This window comes from Artibeus jamaicensis, unplaced genomic scaffold (assembly GCF_021234435.1).
Source record: "Artibeus jamaicensis isolate MK-2021 breed Jamaican fruit bat unplaced genomic scaffold, CSHL_Jam_final contig_354, whole genome shotgun sequence".
Classification (NCBI taxonomy): domain Eukaryota; kingdom Metazoa; phylum Chordata; class Mammalia; order Chiroptera; family Phyllostomidae; genus Artibeus; species Artibeus jamaicensis.
In genome coordinates, this window is record NW_026521803.1 from 10,838,123 (window position 1) to 10,856,783 (window position 18,661).

At 44.1% G+C, this 18,661-nt stretch overlaps 1 protein-coding gene across 3 annotated transcripts in view; it reads right to left on the minus strand.

The window, feature by feature from the left end:
- Positions 1-425: 425 nt before the first annotated feature.
- Positions 426-18,661, minus strand: part of ZNF521 (zinc finger protein 521) — a 283,177-nt gene continuing 264,941 nt past the window's right edge. For all 3 annotated transcript variants that reach the window (XM_037134112.2, XM_037134111.2, XM_037134110.2), the window contains one exon: positions 426-1,232. In XM_037134112.2, the coding sequence (XP_036990007.1) occupies positions 1,203-1,232 (30 nt within the window). In that variant the 3' untranslated portion in view covers positions 426-1,202. The remainder of the gene's footprint in view (positions 1,233-18,661) is intronic.

Here is an 18,661-nt window from a genome sequence, read left to right on the forward strand (position 1 = left end):
ACCAGCTCCCTGCTCTGTGCTTTGTCTTCTGAATGAACAAAGCTGCTTCTTAAGTACACATAAGCCAAACTGCCTCTCAAATTGCAGTCATCTACTTTGAGTTCAGATTTGCACAGCATGACATGAATTGGGTTGCAAATTATGCAGAAAACAGCCATCACATCCATCTGTGATGTCAGAATCCTCCAGTACAATGTGACCTGGTGGTATCTGAGTGAGCAGACATACACTGGGTCTGATTCCTTCCCTGCGCAGTATGATGAATATCTTCCCAGCTGCATTTGGCCCAGAGTGAAAAGGTTAAATATAATTGAGGTTGGGTCTATGGTATGCTCAAGAGCAGACTTCATTTCCAAGGGTGCGGGCCATTATTATTTTTTTAATGTAAAGTAACTAGAAAAAGAAAACACGCAAATACACTCATATCTAATGGTAAACTGAATTTATTTCCTCTTGGAAAACAATTCCAGTAATCTCCAGGTTCAGACCGCAGAGTAAACATTAATAACAGTAACATACAGGTTAGTTCAACTGATTCAAGAATTTGGCTGTGTGAAATCATTAAGGAAAACCTTGAACACTCAAAGCTTCAAATGTATCCAGGAAAAAAAATTCTTTGACAGTCTACATAACAACTATTGCATATATAGTGATGCTACCTGTCACATCGCAAGGCTTACAAATATATATACGGGCCTTATCCAGCTGTGGGTGCTGTTCTGTGAGAGCATCTCTTCACGGTTTGCAAGAATCTTCGGCAATAAAAAATAGTCTCGGATTTGACCGTTGATTTACCAAAAGAGAAATTCTAGGCTTAAGTGTAAATAAAAGGAAGTCCAAATATAGTCTCATGTGTAACACAGTTGTCTTAATCTGTCTCCCTTGAAAATACTTTCTCTTAAGCCATTTTGCTCACATTTTTTAAAATCTTGCCTGAATAGGGCCCAAGTCCACTAGTCTTTATAAGACCATTTTAGTTTCAGACGACATAATACATGTGCAACACTTTATATACAAAGAGTCTATCCGGTGCTCAAAAGTTCAAACACATGAACATCCAACAGCTTTGATAATACAAGTTTTATGGTACAATACAATGTTTCTGAATAATATACATTAACAATGAAAGTTTCGTGCAAAGAGTAAAACGTGTTCCCTTTTTGTGCCACAGAAGGAAGCCTCCTCCACAGACCGTACTTGCATTAACTGCTGTGCTGGGTCATCGTGTGATTCTGGAACAAAACAGAAAGAGGAGGGAAAAAAAAACTTAAGTGATTGTATCTTCACGAGACCGAGTGTCCACAGAGGCTGACTGATTTATGACGCCATGAACAGTGTGTTTCCTACCCTGATGAGTTGGGGCTGGTGGGCCCGACTCCACCCTGCCCAGGAGTAGGAGGAGGGCGGGGCAGGGCCAGGGGCCCACCTGCGGGGAGACGCCTGGCCTGTGTCTCCCTTTCCTCTGCCTCCGCCGCCTTCCTTTCAGAGTACCCTCCACCTTCCACCGTCTCTTCTTATCAAAACACACCCCATTTTTCAATGACTCAGGGAGCACCACTATTTGAACAGTTTCCTTCATCGGTGTATTACTTCCATTGATTAAAAAAAGCTTTTATTAAAACCACTTTAACAGGAAGCTAAACAACAAAACAAACAAGCAAGCAGAAAAAAAAAAACAAAGACACTGAAATAGAGAACAAGGGGACAGTGACCAGAGGGGAGAGGGAAGGGAAGTTAAGGGGAAAAAGGGGGAGGGATTTGGAGGAACAAATAGGAAGGACACAGGGACGAGAACTAAGGGGGGTGGAAATGGGAGGGAGGTGGGGAGCAAGGGGGGGGAGGCTGGGAAGGGAAAAATAGACAAAAAACTGTACTTGAAAAATAACTAAATAAAATTAATTAAAAAAATTTCTGAACTGTATAATCAAAAATAAAAAATAAATAAATAAATAAATAAAACCACTCTTGGATGGTGAACATCGTGATAGCAGAGGCTCTATCTGTCCCTGAACAGCAACTTTAAAGGCAAAAGCTGCCTGGCCAACACCTGGCAACAGGGGCGGGAAGCTTCTGCAGCTTCTGTCCTGCAGGTAGGCCCTGCCCCCACAGGGCTTAGGAGCAGATGACAGCAGCCACGCCCCCATCTCCAGCTGAGGCAGCCTTTGCTGTATTTTGGTACTTTCCTCTCCATCCACACAGCACGTCCTCTTTCTGAGTGAACAACTTCTTTCTGAATTGTGAGGGGCCAACTGGGAGCCCTGGGACCATGGCCTGCAAAGGGGGCAGCCCAGTGCATTCACTCGGAGCAGAAGCCCAGAGGCGGCCTGATTTCTGCCCTCCCTTCTCTGTACGTCTCCTGAGCCACGTTCTCCCACCTCTCACGGTACATCAAGACCTGCCCTATTCTGTCTGATCAGAATCTTGAGCTCAAAATACCACCACTTCCATGTTCACCCCATTACAACGAATTTTTCTCTTCTTGTGTTTCCCACCGCAATTTCTACTGCTTATATAGGATACTCATAGGTCTGGTCTTCTGGTATTGGTGGGTGTGGCTCTCTGTCTATGTCAGTGATTCCTGTGTTCGTTCACGTATTCATTTCTTCATAAGCGTTTGTTGAATGCGTGCATCACCACCAGGGTGGCCACAGCATTGCAGTGCTCAGTGAGGAGGATCCAGCCAACGGAAGGTCTGAATGAGTGGCAGACAAGGGCCACTGCAGGGAGAAGGATGCTGCCTGCCCTTGTGCCTTCCAAGTGCGCTTTCTTCTAAAGAAGAAAGTCACGTGGGCACATAATGGTAATGCGGTGTGGCAGAATTGTATTAAAAAGGAACATAGAAATATCAGGACTACACCCAACCTCGCCTTCCCTTTGGGGAAAAGCTTCGCAGTGCAGAGAGTATGTGACATTTCAGGTGAGGCTGGGCACAGGAGAAGGTATTCTGGATGCAGGGAGGGCCTCTAGGACAAGAGACCACGGGGCCAAAGGCGATGGAGAGAAACTCTGTCAGAGGTATTTGTGCACCCGCAATCCTTCAGATTGGCTGGAGTTTCTAGGATGCCCTGAACTTGAGTACTGATGAGGAAGGAACATGGGAGTGGGGCAGATTATGAAGAACCTTCTGTACTAAGGACCTTGGACTTTGTGTTCTAGGTGATCTAAGGAAGGTTTTTGAGCACAGGCCTTTGTCTTAGAGGACTCTATCTTATCAATCCCCGAAGAGCTAGCCAAAAGCCTGCTCAGTGAATATGTGCCGAGGACCAGAGGCTTGGCTGCTGCCGTCTGCCGAACCGTGGCTGAGGGCTCCGGTGAGGGCGACGGGAGCCGGTGAAGAGGACCCGGGTTTTCTGTTCCATTTTAGACTTGGCCCATTTGTGAAAACTGAACACAAACAGTAATGATGAGAAACATCATTTCATTCCCCCTTGTTTGAAACAGCTCGTTTGATTAACGCGGTGAAAGATAAGCTGGATTTTTTTTTCTTTTCAGTAATCTTGGCCTCAAAGTACATATAGGAGCAGAGTATTTTTATGTCAACTCTCTTTTTCTTTGTGCTCATTTTAAATACTTCTGAAAATCCTTTTTAACCAATAGGTAGATTAAAAAGTGATCAAAATATGCACGAGACTAAAAAGCTTCTCCATTTCCTTAAAAAAAAAAAGCACAGTTATGACTAGAGAGGTTATAAGCAACACAAAAGCCCAACTACTCAAAATATCCTACCTGCATTTGCTTCTACCTTTGCTATCTCAAAGGGTCAAGTCTGACATTAGAGAAAGTTTTTTTTTTTATTTTAAAAGAAGAATTTAAAAAATAAATACAAGTCATGATAATTGTTGCCTAAATGATAGGACACTAACAGCAGATAGGAAATTTTTATTTTATACCATAATCAAAGTAAAAAAAAATGGCTCGATAACATTATTTTCAAATGTTTAATGTGTTTACAACAGATAATCAATATTTGATGGGGTTCTCGAGGTTGATAAAGAAAGATACGTTGCCACCTCCCCTGTGTTTTTATACAAGCCTCTATCAAGATACTGCACAACACGAACCCAACACCACAAACCAGCCACAACAGTTGGCGACAGTCTTGTCTTGCATGCTTTCATCCTAAACTAAAGCCATATAGGCCTCCTCAGAGCTGGGGGGAAAAAAGAACAAACACATGAATCACTTATTGCAACAGATTGAAGTTGCCACACTAAAGGAGTTATGCTTTGCATATTAAGAGAGAAGAATATAAATCATTTGAGAGAAGGACTAGAGTATGGCTTGTGAAGTTCAAGCTTATGCAGAAATAAAGAGCCCCAATAAAAATAACATCTACATGCGAAATCTGGCCTGAAAAATGGTGAAGCAGAAAGCTCCCCTGCATACCCTTGAGACCACCTAAGTACTGTCACTTTTTTGTTCTTTGCCAGGAAAGACAGGCCCCCATTCTTGGTGCCCACCACTGGCAGGACCTCTCAAGATGGGGGGTGGGGGGACATGCTCCTAGATGGTCCTGGGAAACACGCATACAAGCATTGAAAGAAAAAGAAGCCCATCCTCAAGGGCTTGCCCTCACCCCCTAGCAGGGTCCCTGGGATGTGTCCATTCCCCTCCCCAAAGCAGTATTCTGAGTCGCTGAAATCACAAATGGCTACTTTCATTTTCTGAAGGAAGAAAGGAGTGGATGTCTGAACTGCACTGATTATTATTGGGTTGGCTTTTCAGGGTTGGAGAGAACAGACAGAGCAGCAGTCTCTAGACCTCACTGAAGATCCCTTGATAAGAGAGCCAAGAAGTCGCTTCATGGGAGCCCCCTTCTGTATTTTGTGTTTTAAATATCACAGACATCATTTCTTTACAAGGAGAGACAAGAAGCAAGCGGGAAAGATGAACTTAGACCAGAGAAGCCCTGCACACAAACGAGGTAGGTTCTGTGAGTGGCTGGCTCCAGCCCTGGGTCCCCGCCAGGCTGCAGAGCGGGTCCGAGTCACCGCAGCACCCGCGTGGGCTCAGAGGGGAGAAGGCACCTCCAGGCCACCAGAAAACAGTCTCCTCTCGTAAGTTTCCTGCTCTCAAGGTCCAGAGGAAACCGCTACACTAGAACAAAGCTGTGGGTAATCTCACCAATTTTACACAGCAATTCACAGTCCCCAAAGTACTTTAATGCAATGACAGGTTATGAGAAAAACTATCTGTTCCAATGAAGGGAAACTGTTTTACATAATCGAGGAGAACATCAGTGCAACACGGATGGTGTTGGCGGCAGGGTGGGGGGCGGCGGTGATGACAGAAAAGGAAGTAGGAAGTAAAGAAAACTTCTGTAATCCCACAGAGAGCCATATTCTACTCTGCAAAAAGCCATCTCTTGGAGACCCCATGTCTAAGTAACTGAAAATTGCAAACCATTAATCCCAGTTATGAACAGTTGTTTTACACGAGAGGGGTTTGTATAAAAAAAATCAAATCCAGAACATACCTAAAAGCTTAACAGAAGATCTATCTAGGTATGATACCTTAATAACTAGGTTTCGAAAACAAAAAAAAACACTAGTATAAAGGGCCCCATTTGAACAGAGTGTGTTCTATTTTTTTCTTTAAATGTGAAATTAAACTTAGAAAGCTAAAAAACAGATGAGGACCTACCTTAAAAATTCCCTTCTAGCACTATGTATTTCTTTAAAAATATGAAATGCCTTTCATTTTACAGGACTGGAATTCTCATTTTGGGCTTGGCACGCTAACAAATGATTAATTCAGCCTCCTCCTTTCTGAGAGCTGACCACATTTACTGGTCAAACAGTTTAATCCTATTTAAAACACAGTCCAAGCAAAATATTTTTAAATAAATATAAAAACCCATGATCCCCTGAAACTGTTCACCTGGCCAAACTATCCCATTTTCTTTCAGTCTTTATGTGAATTTGAGTATTTGCCCCAATAGCAATGATGAATTTAAGCTTTGGAGGGAAGTTGGGGGGGGGGTTGGGAGGATGAGCAACTGGGTTTGGGGGAGGAGAAGGGGGATCTACCTTCTCAGGATGGAAAAGTTAAGTTCCCACTCCCAGAACTTGGGCCACTGACTGTCCAAGCTCTTGGCAGAGGCCACGTCTGGTCTGGGCTTTGAACCTGCCCTTGGCATTGGCAAAATGTTAAGTAGCGACGGTAATAAAAATAAAAAGTGCATTTGAATGGAAGTTCTGTGAGAGCTGTTGACTCAAAGACGTTCATCATTTTTACCAGGACTTGTCTATTTATAGCCTTTTGTCTGTAACAAATTCTGACAAGCTTTTAAAACTAAGAAAGAGAGCCAGCAGGCTATTAAAAAGAAAAAAAGGAATGAGGGGAAAGAAACCCAAAACAAAACAAGCTTTCCACTAATTCACCATGCCATTAGGATCTTGAATTTAAACTGCAGTTGTATCCAATTGAAATGGGATGTTTTCCGACCAGATGAAATAGCAGGCAATTGCGGCTCTGCAGCAGCAACGCAAGGCGGGAGGAGATAGAGAAAAATAAAGATGAAATGTGGCTGCTGCTTTCAGCAGATGGGGACAGCGCCACGGCAGCATGTTGTTTGCCTTTAGTTGAAGAATGCAAACATTTGTAATCAATCATCACTGATTAACTAATTACATTACCCTTCCTTTTATCACTGGGGTTGGACCTTCATCAGTACACACTATGGATAATCTGCATGCTCTTATTTTTCTAGGAGCATATTCCAGTACACATAATAGTCCTGCAGTTACAGGCTGCAAACAGAATTCTACATTACCGTCCACCTTTAAAACACTACTGCTTTTTTATTTCTCTTTTTTTTTTCAAACAAAAGCAATTGGTTTCCAACAGGCTGGATAATAAGTCTTTTGACCTGCATTCTTCTTTGACCCATTAAGGTCACCCCTGTGCTCGGGCATAGAGCTGACTTAGGAAATGCCTGCAAGTCCTACATTTCATCTCCTGCCCACTCAAAATAAAGCTTTCTTTAAATGTGTCTGTACGGGTCCCTGAAGGCCAAAGAGACATCCCTGTAGTGGGCAATGGAGGGACAGAAGCTTCTGCCTTTATTAATGAATGCAGACCATTATGAGTCTGGCTGGCTCCTTCCCTGTTCCCAGAAGCATATACTGTACGTGACTTAAAATGCTAGAATATTGACACAAAGCGAGCCAGGCACCCCTAAGGAAAATTACTCCTTGGATATAATGTAGGCTCGTAACAGCTATTAGAGTACAAAATAAAACCCTCCGGGATCAAACTGACATATACCACATTCTACCTAGTCCTCAAACATTAGAAGAATTTCTTTGTGAAGGCATTCTCAAGGACAGCGTTAAACTGGCTTTTGTAGCAATCTGCAACAGCATTTTGGCTTAGAGCTTTTAGTACTAAATCTCTGGTTTGAATCAATATAAGTACTATATCTTCTACATTAATCAATACATTTGGTTCAATACATGTTCTATTAAATTATACTTTCTAATCAAGATTTTTACATTTCCCCCTCTCCCTTTTTTCATTCCCAACTTCTTTTGCTGGTAAAATACTTTTAAAAGTGTATAGAGCCAATGATGACAAAATACTGGTTTATTCCCTGCCCCCGATACGGTACAGAAAAGATGGTCACAATGCAAGGGGCAGACTTTAAACGTCTTAATAAGGTGACCAGGATGCGAATGTACTAAATGAACATCTTCGAATTCTACACAATCACAAAAGTCCTCTCATTTTAAAATTATTTAAAAGTGAATAGCTACAGCTCTGGAAGCACCATTAGGAATATTCCAAAAATTACACCAAAGGTCCAAATCACCCAAAAGTTCCCATCAGACCCCACTGTGCTGCCCCGAAGTTTCCATCACCCACAAACTATATGATTCCTGGCTGGAGAAATGTCGAGTAATTGTGTTGTCAAAGACCTTGGCTGGTAAACATCAGGAACATATATGTGGATGTGTGCATGTTTGTGAGACATGTTACGTGTTATTGAATACTCTCTAAAAGACACTATATGGTATTTCCCAAAGAGCTACAAGAACCTAAGAAACATATTCCTATATTGGATGCTCACAGCCAGGGAAGCTGACTCACAATTTCTGCTTTGGTCAAATTTACTGAAATGAGTGCCTACTCTTTTATTTTGACACAGCAATGGCATTTCTGAAACAGTCTGTCACGATATGCTTTTTGCCCCCTCTTTAATGCCGTGGGCGTTGCATTTATGGTCGCGTTTGCTCTGACAGACTCCTTTTCTGTTTTTTCATATGGTAATGTCATCCCCATGAACTTACAGAGACAGTGACGCATTTTCTTTTGACATTTAACAGTTCACATGGGCTTGGCCTGACATCTCAAAGCGTTTTCTGGGTGACACTCAGCCACATTAAAGCAAAAGGTGAAATGCCATCATCAGAAGTGACCAGAAAACTACAAGACATTAAAGGCAGAAAAGGACCGTTAGGTTATTTGGTTTTGCCCTTGCTGGAACAGAATGGTTTTAAGAAGTTTCTATTCCAGGCTAGTGTGAAATGGTTCTGGCAATGAAGCGTCCACCACACCTCCCGTAGGAGATGATTTCACATTCTAATGAGCCTCACTGACGGGCACTGTTGTTGTTCTCTGGGCAGACACACTAAATAAACCTAGAAAGGTTGGTCAGAGGCAACCAGGAAGCATATGGACAAAGCTTGACTAAATGTGAAGGGGGAGAAGGGGAGAGACAGAGAAAGAGAAAGAGAGAGATCTCTAAAGTAACCCGAGATAATCCAGTGAGCTACTTTTTAGTCATTTTACAAAATACATGCTATTCGACTGTTCCTGATAGAGTCTAAAAGGCCAGTAGGCCTGTCCTGCAGTGAGCTTTCAGCACTACTGACACGCTGGGCCAGACCCTTCTTTGCTCTGGGGGGCTGTCCTGGACACTGCAGCTTCTTTGGCAGCATCCCTGGCCTCCACCAACCATGTGCCAGGAACACCTTCCCAGTTGTGACAACCAGACGTGTCTCCAGACATTGCCACAAGCCCGCGGGTGGGAAGGCATCACCCTCCATCAAGGACCACTGCTTCACTGTGTCTAACACACCGAGTCTAAAGGCCATGCTGAGGCACACGCCTCGGTCCTCACTCTGAGACAGCAGTTTTCCACCTCTTTCATCTCGTGGTATACGTAGAGCAATTCCTGAAATTCTGTGGCACACGCAAAATACAGTGGTTGCCAATTTGACCAAAATAAGGTATATTTTTGATTCATTCACACCAACACACCTTGTTGTGCTGGCTGTTGTCATTTTTTTAATTTGACAATCTAAGGGGAAAGATTCGACTAAACAGTCAGGTACTGCATGTTTTAAAAATTCTCGTGCCACACTGGTTGAAGGTCACGGGTCTAACAGATATCTCTTCCACCAATTAAAAAGAAGATAGCAAAAAGGATGCATATGGAACTATACTGCATGAAATTTTAAAAAAACAGTTAATGAGTGAGACTGGGCAGTTGTTAGTAAATTGTGGGTAGGACTCTTGGATATATACAGGGTGTGGCACAAATAACCTCCCTTCTTACCACAGAATCTTCTATTACAAAATCATAAACATGTAATTTCGAATATAACAATATCACACTCAAGCACACCATATGACATTGACGTGAAATGTTCAAATTAAAACCGTAAATGAATACACCCATGTTATTACCCCACCAACCACACTGGAGCAGGCCTTACTTCCGCAGGACTTTGTATAATAAGCAGTATTGCTCATGTGAAGAACTGAATCTCTCCAAAAATGCCCACTCATTCGGCAGTTCACTAAAGCCTCCCATGTATCATCAATGAACACGGGCGGTACATTTTAGTGGTAATTAATCAGGTCTACTTTAGAAATATTTGCAATTGAATAAAGGATAAAGGGGTCTAAATATCAAACTCTGGACATTAATATCTAGGGTATGGAAACAACTACCGACTTTGAAAGATCTGCAGAGACACTGTTCTCAATTTGCTGCTCTAGAGCCAATCGCAGAGTCGGCTGGCACCCCTAAGTAATGCGCCAGAGAACCAGAGAGATGGTTTCAGAGCTGAGAGGATCCTGGCTGCATGTGGTCCAACACCTCATTTTACAGATGAGGAAATTAAGTCCCAGAAAGTTGAAGTCCACTGTCAGGGTCTTCTAGCTCCTCCAGTGACTGAGCTGCCCTCAGGCATGAAGTGGCCGGTGAGGGCTGCTGGTGGCTGTGTTCTAATCCCTGGGCTGGGCCAGCTGCGGGGATGACAGATGCTCACCGTCATGGCTCTCAGCAGCTACGGGGAGGACGGGGAGCCATGGGCCACAGAGCAAGGGCCCTCAACTCCTGTGAGGAGCCACGCTTACCTGGTGCTGGAGTGAGGAGGAGAAGGAGGTGAGAAGGGAGTGGTGGGCTCCAGAAGGAGGGAGCGAGCGGGAGTCAGGCTGAGGTCTGCAGCAAGCAGACGCCGTTTAGGACTCAAAGCATCTCTGGGGCACGGACTCCTCAGGCTGGCCAGGGAGGTAGGGAGGCAGCGCACAAGGGCCTGTTTTCACTACCGGTGATCTTTTTTGCATCACACAAAGCTGGAAAAGCCTATGGTGATTCGTAGCCACAAGAACAGCCACCTAATTAGCCTGAGTCTAGTCCAATGTGGATCTTCAGAAGTCTACGCAAAGACTGATTTTTAAAATAATGCCATGTCCAAAGTGCTAATGTTGAACAATTTCTAGTATTTTGGCAATTACACATTACAGAGAAATAAAATAAGCCACTCTGGTCCACTAGCTTCAAAAGGATAAACATTGCTGACGGGTAACACATGAGAAATGTTCATGTATAATTTCATTTTTCCTTAAGGACATAGGTAGTCAAATTTCAGGCACTAGCTGACTGGCTCCTGTCTGATTTGCATAACTGATGGATTGAAAATGTCCCTTTTTGGAACTGATCATAGCCTTCACTGTTTACTACATTGAGGAAGAAAGCGCTGAATTAGACAAACAGGCTGAAAAGAGCAAAATGAACACTAGAAAATATATTAAAAGTATGCCATTTATTTTTAACAGAAAACAATACATTGAACTACCTGTTTACACACAAGAAGCCAACAGAAATTTTAAGTCAAACTCAAAAAGCCAGCAGAAGTGAAAAAGGCTGCAGCTTAAAGACTCTGTGCCGACTCTGGAGTTGCAGGGTTCCAGCATATTGTGGGACAGAAGGCTTTGAGAGGCAAGACAGTCTAATAAGATATTCAGGGATTAAGGCTGTGCTTCACAGACAGATGTGTCTGTGTGCCAGTTGTTGCTAAGCTTTAATTTTTCCCCCTGTAATGTTTAATTTATCACACTGGCGCTTTCTAAACTAGAACATCTGTAAACAAGGTTAAGCATGACCTCCTTCCAATTTTACATTCGTGAACAGCGCCCCTTCTCCGTGCTCCAATTTTAGATACCTTAAAGACAAATAAATCTGTGGCAGGAAACGAGAAGGAAACCTGTCTCACTTTGCAATGTGTTCATCGTGGGCAAATACAAATTTCCTCTCTGCCTGGCTCTTAGCGCACAAAACCGACTCGCGATGCTCAGGCTGTGTTCAGATATCCGCTTCCCGGTCAAACGCAATTAAACAAACTTCTGCTAAATATTTAACAGCCTTGTGTAGTAATTAGCTGCAATAATAGGAGCTTAAATTGATAATTGCTCAGAAATGTCCTCTTGCGAACATTACCAATTTCCGGCTCCTCCCCCTTCTTTTAGGTTTGGAATCCCAGAAGGTCTTCTAAGAAAGGATTTAGTGAGGGAAAGTGCCCGCCGTCCTATCGCTCGGCCCACGATCGTGCCCTCCAGTTGGGCCGCGCCACCCCTTGCAGCACAGCTCCCCTCGCCTCACGCCTTTCACTTCTGTTTCTGAAATCCACTGAAATCGAAAGTTATGTACCTGAGTGCTGCTGGAGCAGCGCATTGATTTACACCCTGACTGGCAGGCTTAGGATTTAAACTCTGGTCCACTAGATTCCAAAGGTCATCTGATTAGAATGGGAGCAGCACGAGGCGTTGTCATTTATATTCAAAGGGTAACCTTTGTGGGGAGAAGGCGGGAGGAACACGCTTTCTGCTCTCCCGCTTGATATGGACAAGGATTCCCTTCAAGAAAATGCCAATAATTATGAAAAATTGTTTATTGGACTTGGGCAAAAAGCAAAAGAAATGCCACTTCCTTGCAGTGTATTATTTCTTTTATTAAAAATACTGTCACACTCTCTAGGAGGGAAAGTCACATTAAGAGTAAGTCAAACATGTAATAAATCATCATAGAATGGAAAAAAATTTTTTTCTCCATCATAAGCAACCAAATGCTTGTCTATTAGAGAGCACTGGCTTTAGAAAACACACACACACAAAGAATCAGACCACAAGGACAATGCATTCAGTTACAGGATTCACTTAATTAAACTGTGTAAGTGTGAGTGTGCACGTGCGAACCTGTGCACACCCATGCCTGGGCTAGATGTTGGTGTGTGCGTGTGCTGTGGAGACATACAAAGAGTTAAGTACGTGGGTTCTACAGGCAAGATCCCTGGTGCTTGCCTTTGATTTTTCTGTCCCTTGGGGCTCATATTTCTGGAGAACGCAAATAGGAGGAACCCCAAGCAGCCCCTGTTTCGAAATCTAAGAAAGCCCTGTTTAAAATGCAAATATTTTACAAACCCAATTCTATTTGGGTTCTCTCACCTGAAATTATAAAAAATCCTCGTTTGGCAAGAGGAGAAGAATTTCACATTCCAATTTGGTGCTTTTTTCCCCTTTGCTTGCTCTCTTTCCTTTCCGTTATCCCTGTGTGTTTTTGTGTTTTGTACAGTTTCTTTTCTGTAACCCAATCCAGGTAGATAAGACCTCACACATTGAATACAGTGCCTTGATTACTCCTGTACAATGAAAAAAATTATGTCGAATGTTTCTAGACCAATATGGCTGTTAATTTCTGTGCAATGCCACAATGTCAACCCAACACAGTACAACTGGGGTAGCTTTTCCAATGTTGACAGCACAGCTAAAATTTCCAAGAATTCAAATTTATATACACACACACACACACACACACACACACACACACATGCACACACATTTCTATATCAGTAGCAGTATGTTATGCATCAATGGCAGTAGCAGCTTTTCCAGACTCTGCAGTCATCTGAACAAACCCATAGAGATATGTAGAAAGTTTAAATCCCACCTTTTTACATTCCTGACTTGAGGATGTGTTTATTGATTTTAGAAAGAGAGGAAGGGAGGAGAGAGAGACATCAATGTGAGAGAGAAACACCCATCAGTTGCCTCCTGTACCCTACAGGCCCCGGCTTGGGATCAGACCTACAACTTTGGCATGTGCCCTTAGCAGGAATCAAACCTGCAAACTTTTGATGTATGGGACGATGCTCCAATCAACTGAGTCACCCAACCAGGGCCAATTCCTCTTTCTTTAACAATCTCCTGCCTCCCTGCCCCATGAAATCATGTTTCTTAACTAGTTTACACAAGCAAATAGAAGAAATCAGGAATGCTTAAATGCATCTCTTATCATGTATGGAAACTTGTCAGGTCTTAAGGCGTATTTGTATAGTCTCTTGTCCATCACCTCCTCTTTTCTCTGAATCATTCAAGTCTGGAAACGGCAGCACTGCCCCCACTCTCCGCCCAGCCCAGAAGAGCCTTTACGTGCTTCAGAAACCCACACTTGAAACTCCCACCCTCCCCCCTCCTCCCGGGCACCTTTTCTGGCATTGCGGCTGGGTCCCCGTGGGACAGTTTGCTCACCCGTCATGGTGAACAGAGCCACTAGAAGGACAGCCCTTGAATTCCCCACACAGAGATGTGCTGTATCTATGGTGAGAGCAATCTATAACCCTCACATCCTTATATAATTTGCTACTCCAAATTAATTTTCATTCATTACCATAAAGCAATGTAATTAAAAAAATAACTCTTTAAAGTGAAGTATTTAACATGATCCTGGAAGAAAGACAGCTTTGACTAAGACAGGGCCAGGCAGCAGGCATGGTGCACACTCATGCAAATTCAAAGGTGAGCTGTAAACAAGTACACACTGCAACACCGTGGCGCATAAAGGGCCGGCGACGGGAGGCCTCATTCTAATCAGCCCTCAAAGGAACCTGCCAGCCAGAAGTGGCACTTATTCTAATTTAAAGCCCTCATGCTTGCTTCAGTGTTGCAAAATTTATAAAAGAATAACTTCATTAAACCGCCTGGCACTTCACACGCAAATGCAAACCAGCCACAACACAGAAGGAGCTGGACAAGAGGAAGAGAAATGGTCCCAGAGAGTTGTTAACTCAGAGATTAAAACAAAGTCTGCATTTGGTTGTTTCTCGCTCTGACAATGGGGTTTGCCCTGCAACTTCCCCTCACCAAGGACTTCTGCCACATGGCCCTTCACTTCTGTTGTGAGGCCTGTTGGTCCTGTGAATCTGCTTAATAACACCGACAATCACTCAAAGCGGTTCGGTGAGCCACGCCACAGGCAGAAATGCATCTGGCAGCGTGTAAAGGAACATTATTCAGTGTGCCTTTCCTGGTCTGCAGAGGAGATTGACTCTGAACACACCACTGTGGCAGTTCCCACTCACTGGGGTATATATATTTCAGACTCACCTAACTTGTTGAAAAACTAATGTAAGACAAAAATTTCCCCCCTTAACCTCAGTCCTCAAGAAAGCCCACAACGATAAGGGTTAAGTGGTAACAACCTGCTGAAGCTATGCACAGGCTGGAGAAAAGTTATCATCACATTCTAAAAACACACACTGTTAAGGAAAATCATTCCTCTTCCCTGAATCAAAGAATCCAAGCAACGCCCCCGTCGCTAACTTCGGGCGAGATTCCTAAGCGACAGTGCAGCGTGTGTTGGAACACACGTCATTTTGTGCTCGACTGTCAGCCTATTTTTCAAGATCTTTTTTTTCTGGAATGCAATGAAAAGACAGATCTCGAAGCCTGTAGAAAAACTCCAAAGCTCTGAGACGTACGTGTCACACACAGGTTGTACGACAGCTTGGATGTTGAGAGACCCCGATAACGAACGGCTCCTTTCCTGTGCAGCACGTCTCATCACCCAAAGGCCAAATCGGTGCTAAGATGTGGCTTCGAAGAGAATAGAGTAAGCATTCAAAAATCTTGAAAATGGTACTCCATGATGGAGAAGAGGAAAAAAACCCTTCGGGTGAAATCTCCTAAGACGAATCTCCAAAGGCAGTAACAGGACGGTTTACCCCCACTGTTCCTCAGTTTCGGAGTGGGGGTTCCTGCTGACGGCCTGCAGAGAGACCTGTTGTAGTGCTCACGCCAGGCTGACTAGAGGACTGGTTGACACAATAGATGTGAACACTGGAGTTATCACCTAAAAAATCTGGTGGGGCCCTGGCTGGGTAGCTCCGTTGGTTGGAGCATCATCCTGATAGGTCAAGGTTGCCAGTTCGATCCCACGGCAGAGCACACACAGGAGTCAGCCAACGAGTGCATCAATAAGTGCAATGACAAACTGATGTTTTCCCCCCATTCTCAAATCAATACTTTTTAAAATGCAGTGTGATGGAATTCATATTATTCCTAGGAACAAACATTGAAATTACTTCTCTATCATCCTTATAAATTTGTTTTATAGTGCTGAAAGCTTTTTTACAGTCACATAAAGCAATATGTTGGTGAAAGTATGTTGTATTATTCTTCTTCTCCATGAATAAAATAGGACTAATCAGATGGAATGAATAAGCTAATTCAATTACAGGCAGCCTTTATTATACAATAAAATACGGATTATTGATCGTGTGGAGTTGGTGGAGCAGGATGCAAATTCAGTGAACGAAACCTGCGGACTGCAGTTTACGACGATTTTTAGTCACGCTTAAATCTGCCAGAGCTGTTTTCACTTTTGAAAAACCACCAAGAGAAAACAAAACAAACTAAACCGAGTGCTTCAAAAGGGGAAAACGAAAGGTGACCCCCCGAGGGTGGGCCGGGAGCCTGAGAACACTCCCACAATGCAACGCAGGGAGAGGTGGGCGGGCTCCTGGGCCTGTGTGCACAGCGGCAAGTGAAACTCATATGTAGACTGACACCGATGTCGTGGGCATCTTGGTGCAAACCCAATCACATCCCATAATAAGAATAAATGTATTCTGACGTTACACTTGGAGGTGAACTTATTTGAAATACAACACTGGACTATCCTAGCAAAATTCTTTTGTCTTCATCTCTTAAAACAATGCAGTGACCCACTCTGGTTAGGAGAAAGCAGCTCTGAACATGAGGGTCCCATGGAAAGGAAAGCCCGTGCGGCTAATAGTAAAGGAGGAAAGAAGGCAAGCTCAGGTAGTCCACGCGTATTTCCACACCTTCGTTCTGGCCTCCCATTTGCCCGTATAAATCTGCCCTAAGACACTCAGGTGGGCTGACTGCTATTTGTACTCTGCTACCAAGTGCAGACCAGACTGTCTCCTGTTTTCCTTATTGTCTTCTTGTAGCTCTTCCCTAAAGAGACAACACTCTCGTTTTTGACTGGGTTCACACCTCTCTACCTTTCTGCAGGCCGTGCCCCCCACGGCAGCACAAACGAACACAGCGATGGGGTCTGTGTTTCGGCAGGCGGGCCTCCAAACCGAAGGCGAGGGCACACGTGGCACGTTTTCGGAGGGGACCCACTGCAGGGGAGGAAAGACACGCGCTCCGCAATGCCGCGGGAAGTTGCAGGCTGTTCGGCTACAGTCCAGAAAATGAATCCAATTTTTCATTCTGTCATTATAAATATTTCATTGCAAATGGTACTGATTTTCTGAAACTGTGGTTAAGCAAAGGGCCTCTGTGTGAATATTTAAGAAAAAAAAAAAGGAGGAAGACCACGAAGAAGAAAGAGGGGGGATTAAAGGTTAGCAACCAATTAATTTCTTACTTTAAATGTAAAAGATGCTGGGAGAAATTCAACAGTGATGTAGTGTGTGACTCAAAGAAGAAGAAAAAAAAACATTTACTCTGCTCTTCTTCTGACAGTTTCTCATAAAATATCTGCAGTCCATCTATCTTTTAGTACTCCAGGCTCCTCTGGAGAGCAGAAAATGGTGGTTTAAAGCTCACTTCAGTGCCAGTCTGCGGGAGATTGCTTTCCACAGGACCCCCGCTGATGGAGGCCTAGGGGAAGAGGCCCAGGAGTTATTCAATCAGCCGGAGACTCTGGGGCGGCTGGGGGTCCTTTGAGGGCTGATTATAAAGCTGCCCTCCTGTTGCCTGCCTCGGAACAGAACGAAATGAGCAGCCTCTTGCTGAGCAGATTCTGCAAGAAGGAATTTCACCTGTCATGGAGTTTGTCAGAATTTCAGGATTTATCTTGGTGCAAAATTAATAAAATACCAACCAGGATTTCAGGCTGACTACTCAGCTGTGTCATCTCAAAGTGATCTTTCACCCAAGAAAACACGGACAGTGAGCACAGCCATCCCTGCCCTACTTTTCGTTTGGAGGGTAAGTGAGACAATGTGACTAATGCCACCCAGACATCAGGATGAGATTCCAAAGCAATTACACACAAGGCTGAATTACGTGTGGGTGCTACTGTCTTAATGTGTGACCTCTCCCCTCGCCGCTGTAGTTCGAAAGCCTCTTTGGAATAAGCCTGAGTCTGAAGCATAAAAAGACCATTTCTGCGGTTTATAACACAGTAGGTCCCCTATGGCATCACATCTGTTAAATTCATACACTGGTATTTCAGGCTTGGATTTGATTTACCTTTTAAAAAGAAGTACTAACAATGGACTATGTTAACAGCACATACTGGGAAACATTACAAATTAATCTGGTGTCGGCCTGAGCAACAAGGTGGTTTCACCCTTTGTTTCAACGTCCCAGCAGCCTCCGGGCTCGGGGCAGAGCACAGAGTGGGCGGTGGGGAGAGAGGGAGCGGACCTCTGCCAGCTCTGAGCTGCAGGGGTTGGGCCATCTCTGCCTATTCAACTTCAGAAGGTGGCTTGCAACACCTTCTGAATCACCACAGCTATTTTAAGTGAGGTTCTGTACAGCCCAGGGTTTGATCATTTTGCGCTTAGGTTTGGGTAGCCCCGAGGCAATTAGCTCAGGTTCTCAGAGTGGGTGGCATCTCATGGAAGATGGGGGCAGCACGGGGAGACTGGGTTGGCTCTCTTGCCACTGGAGAGAGTGGGCAAACATGTCTTGGATTTGACTCCAGACACCGAACTCCGCTTCAGGACAGGATTAACTTGGAGTGTGTTATACACCTGTGGGGCATCCTGGCCCGCCCCCATGAGCAGACATGGGTGCCTCTTACTCACTGGTGATTGGCAGTGCATCCTCTGGTCCCAGAGTCAGCTGTGGGTTTAAGGCAATTGCTGCTTCCCAGTCCATTTTCTAAATGAGACATGTGTTCCTTCCAGCTCTCCCTCCCTTGTTAAGTGACACTCCCATTTTGGACAGCCACCTTTACAAAGCAGCAGTGGCCTCCCAATATTAACACCAAGAGATCTCAGGAAAGAGAGAGAGAGAAGAGAGAGGAGCAAGTGAGAGAGCTTGCAAGAAGGCACAGATGGTGGGCGGGGATGCAGGGTGCTCTCAGCAGGCTTCAGTGGAGATGCATTAA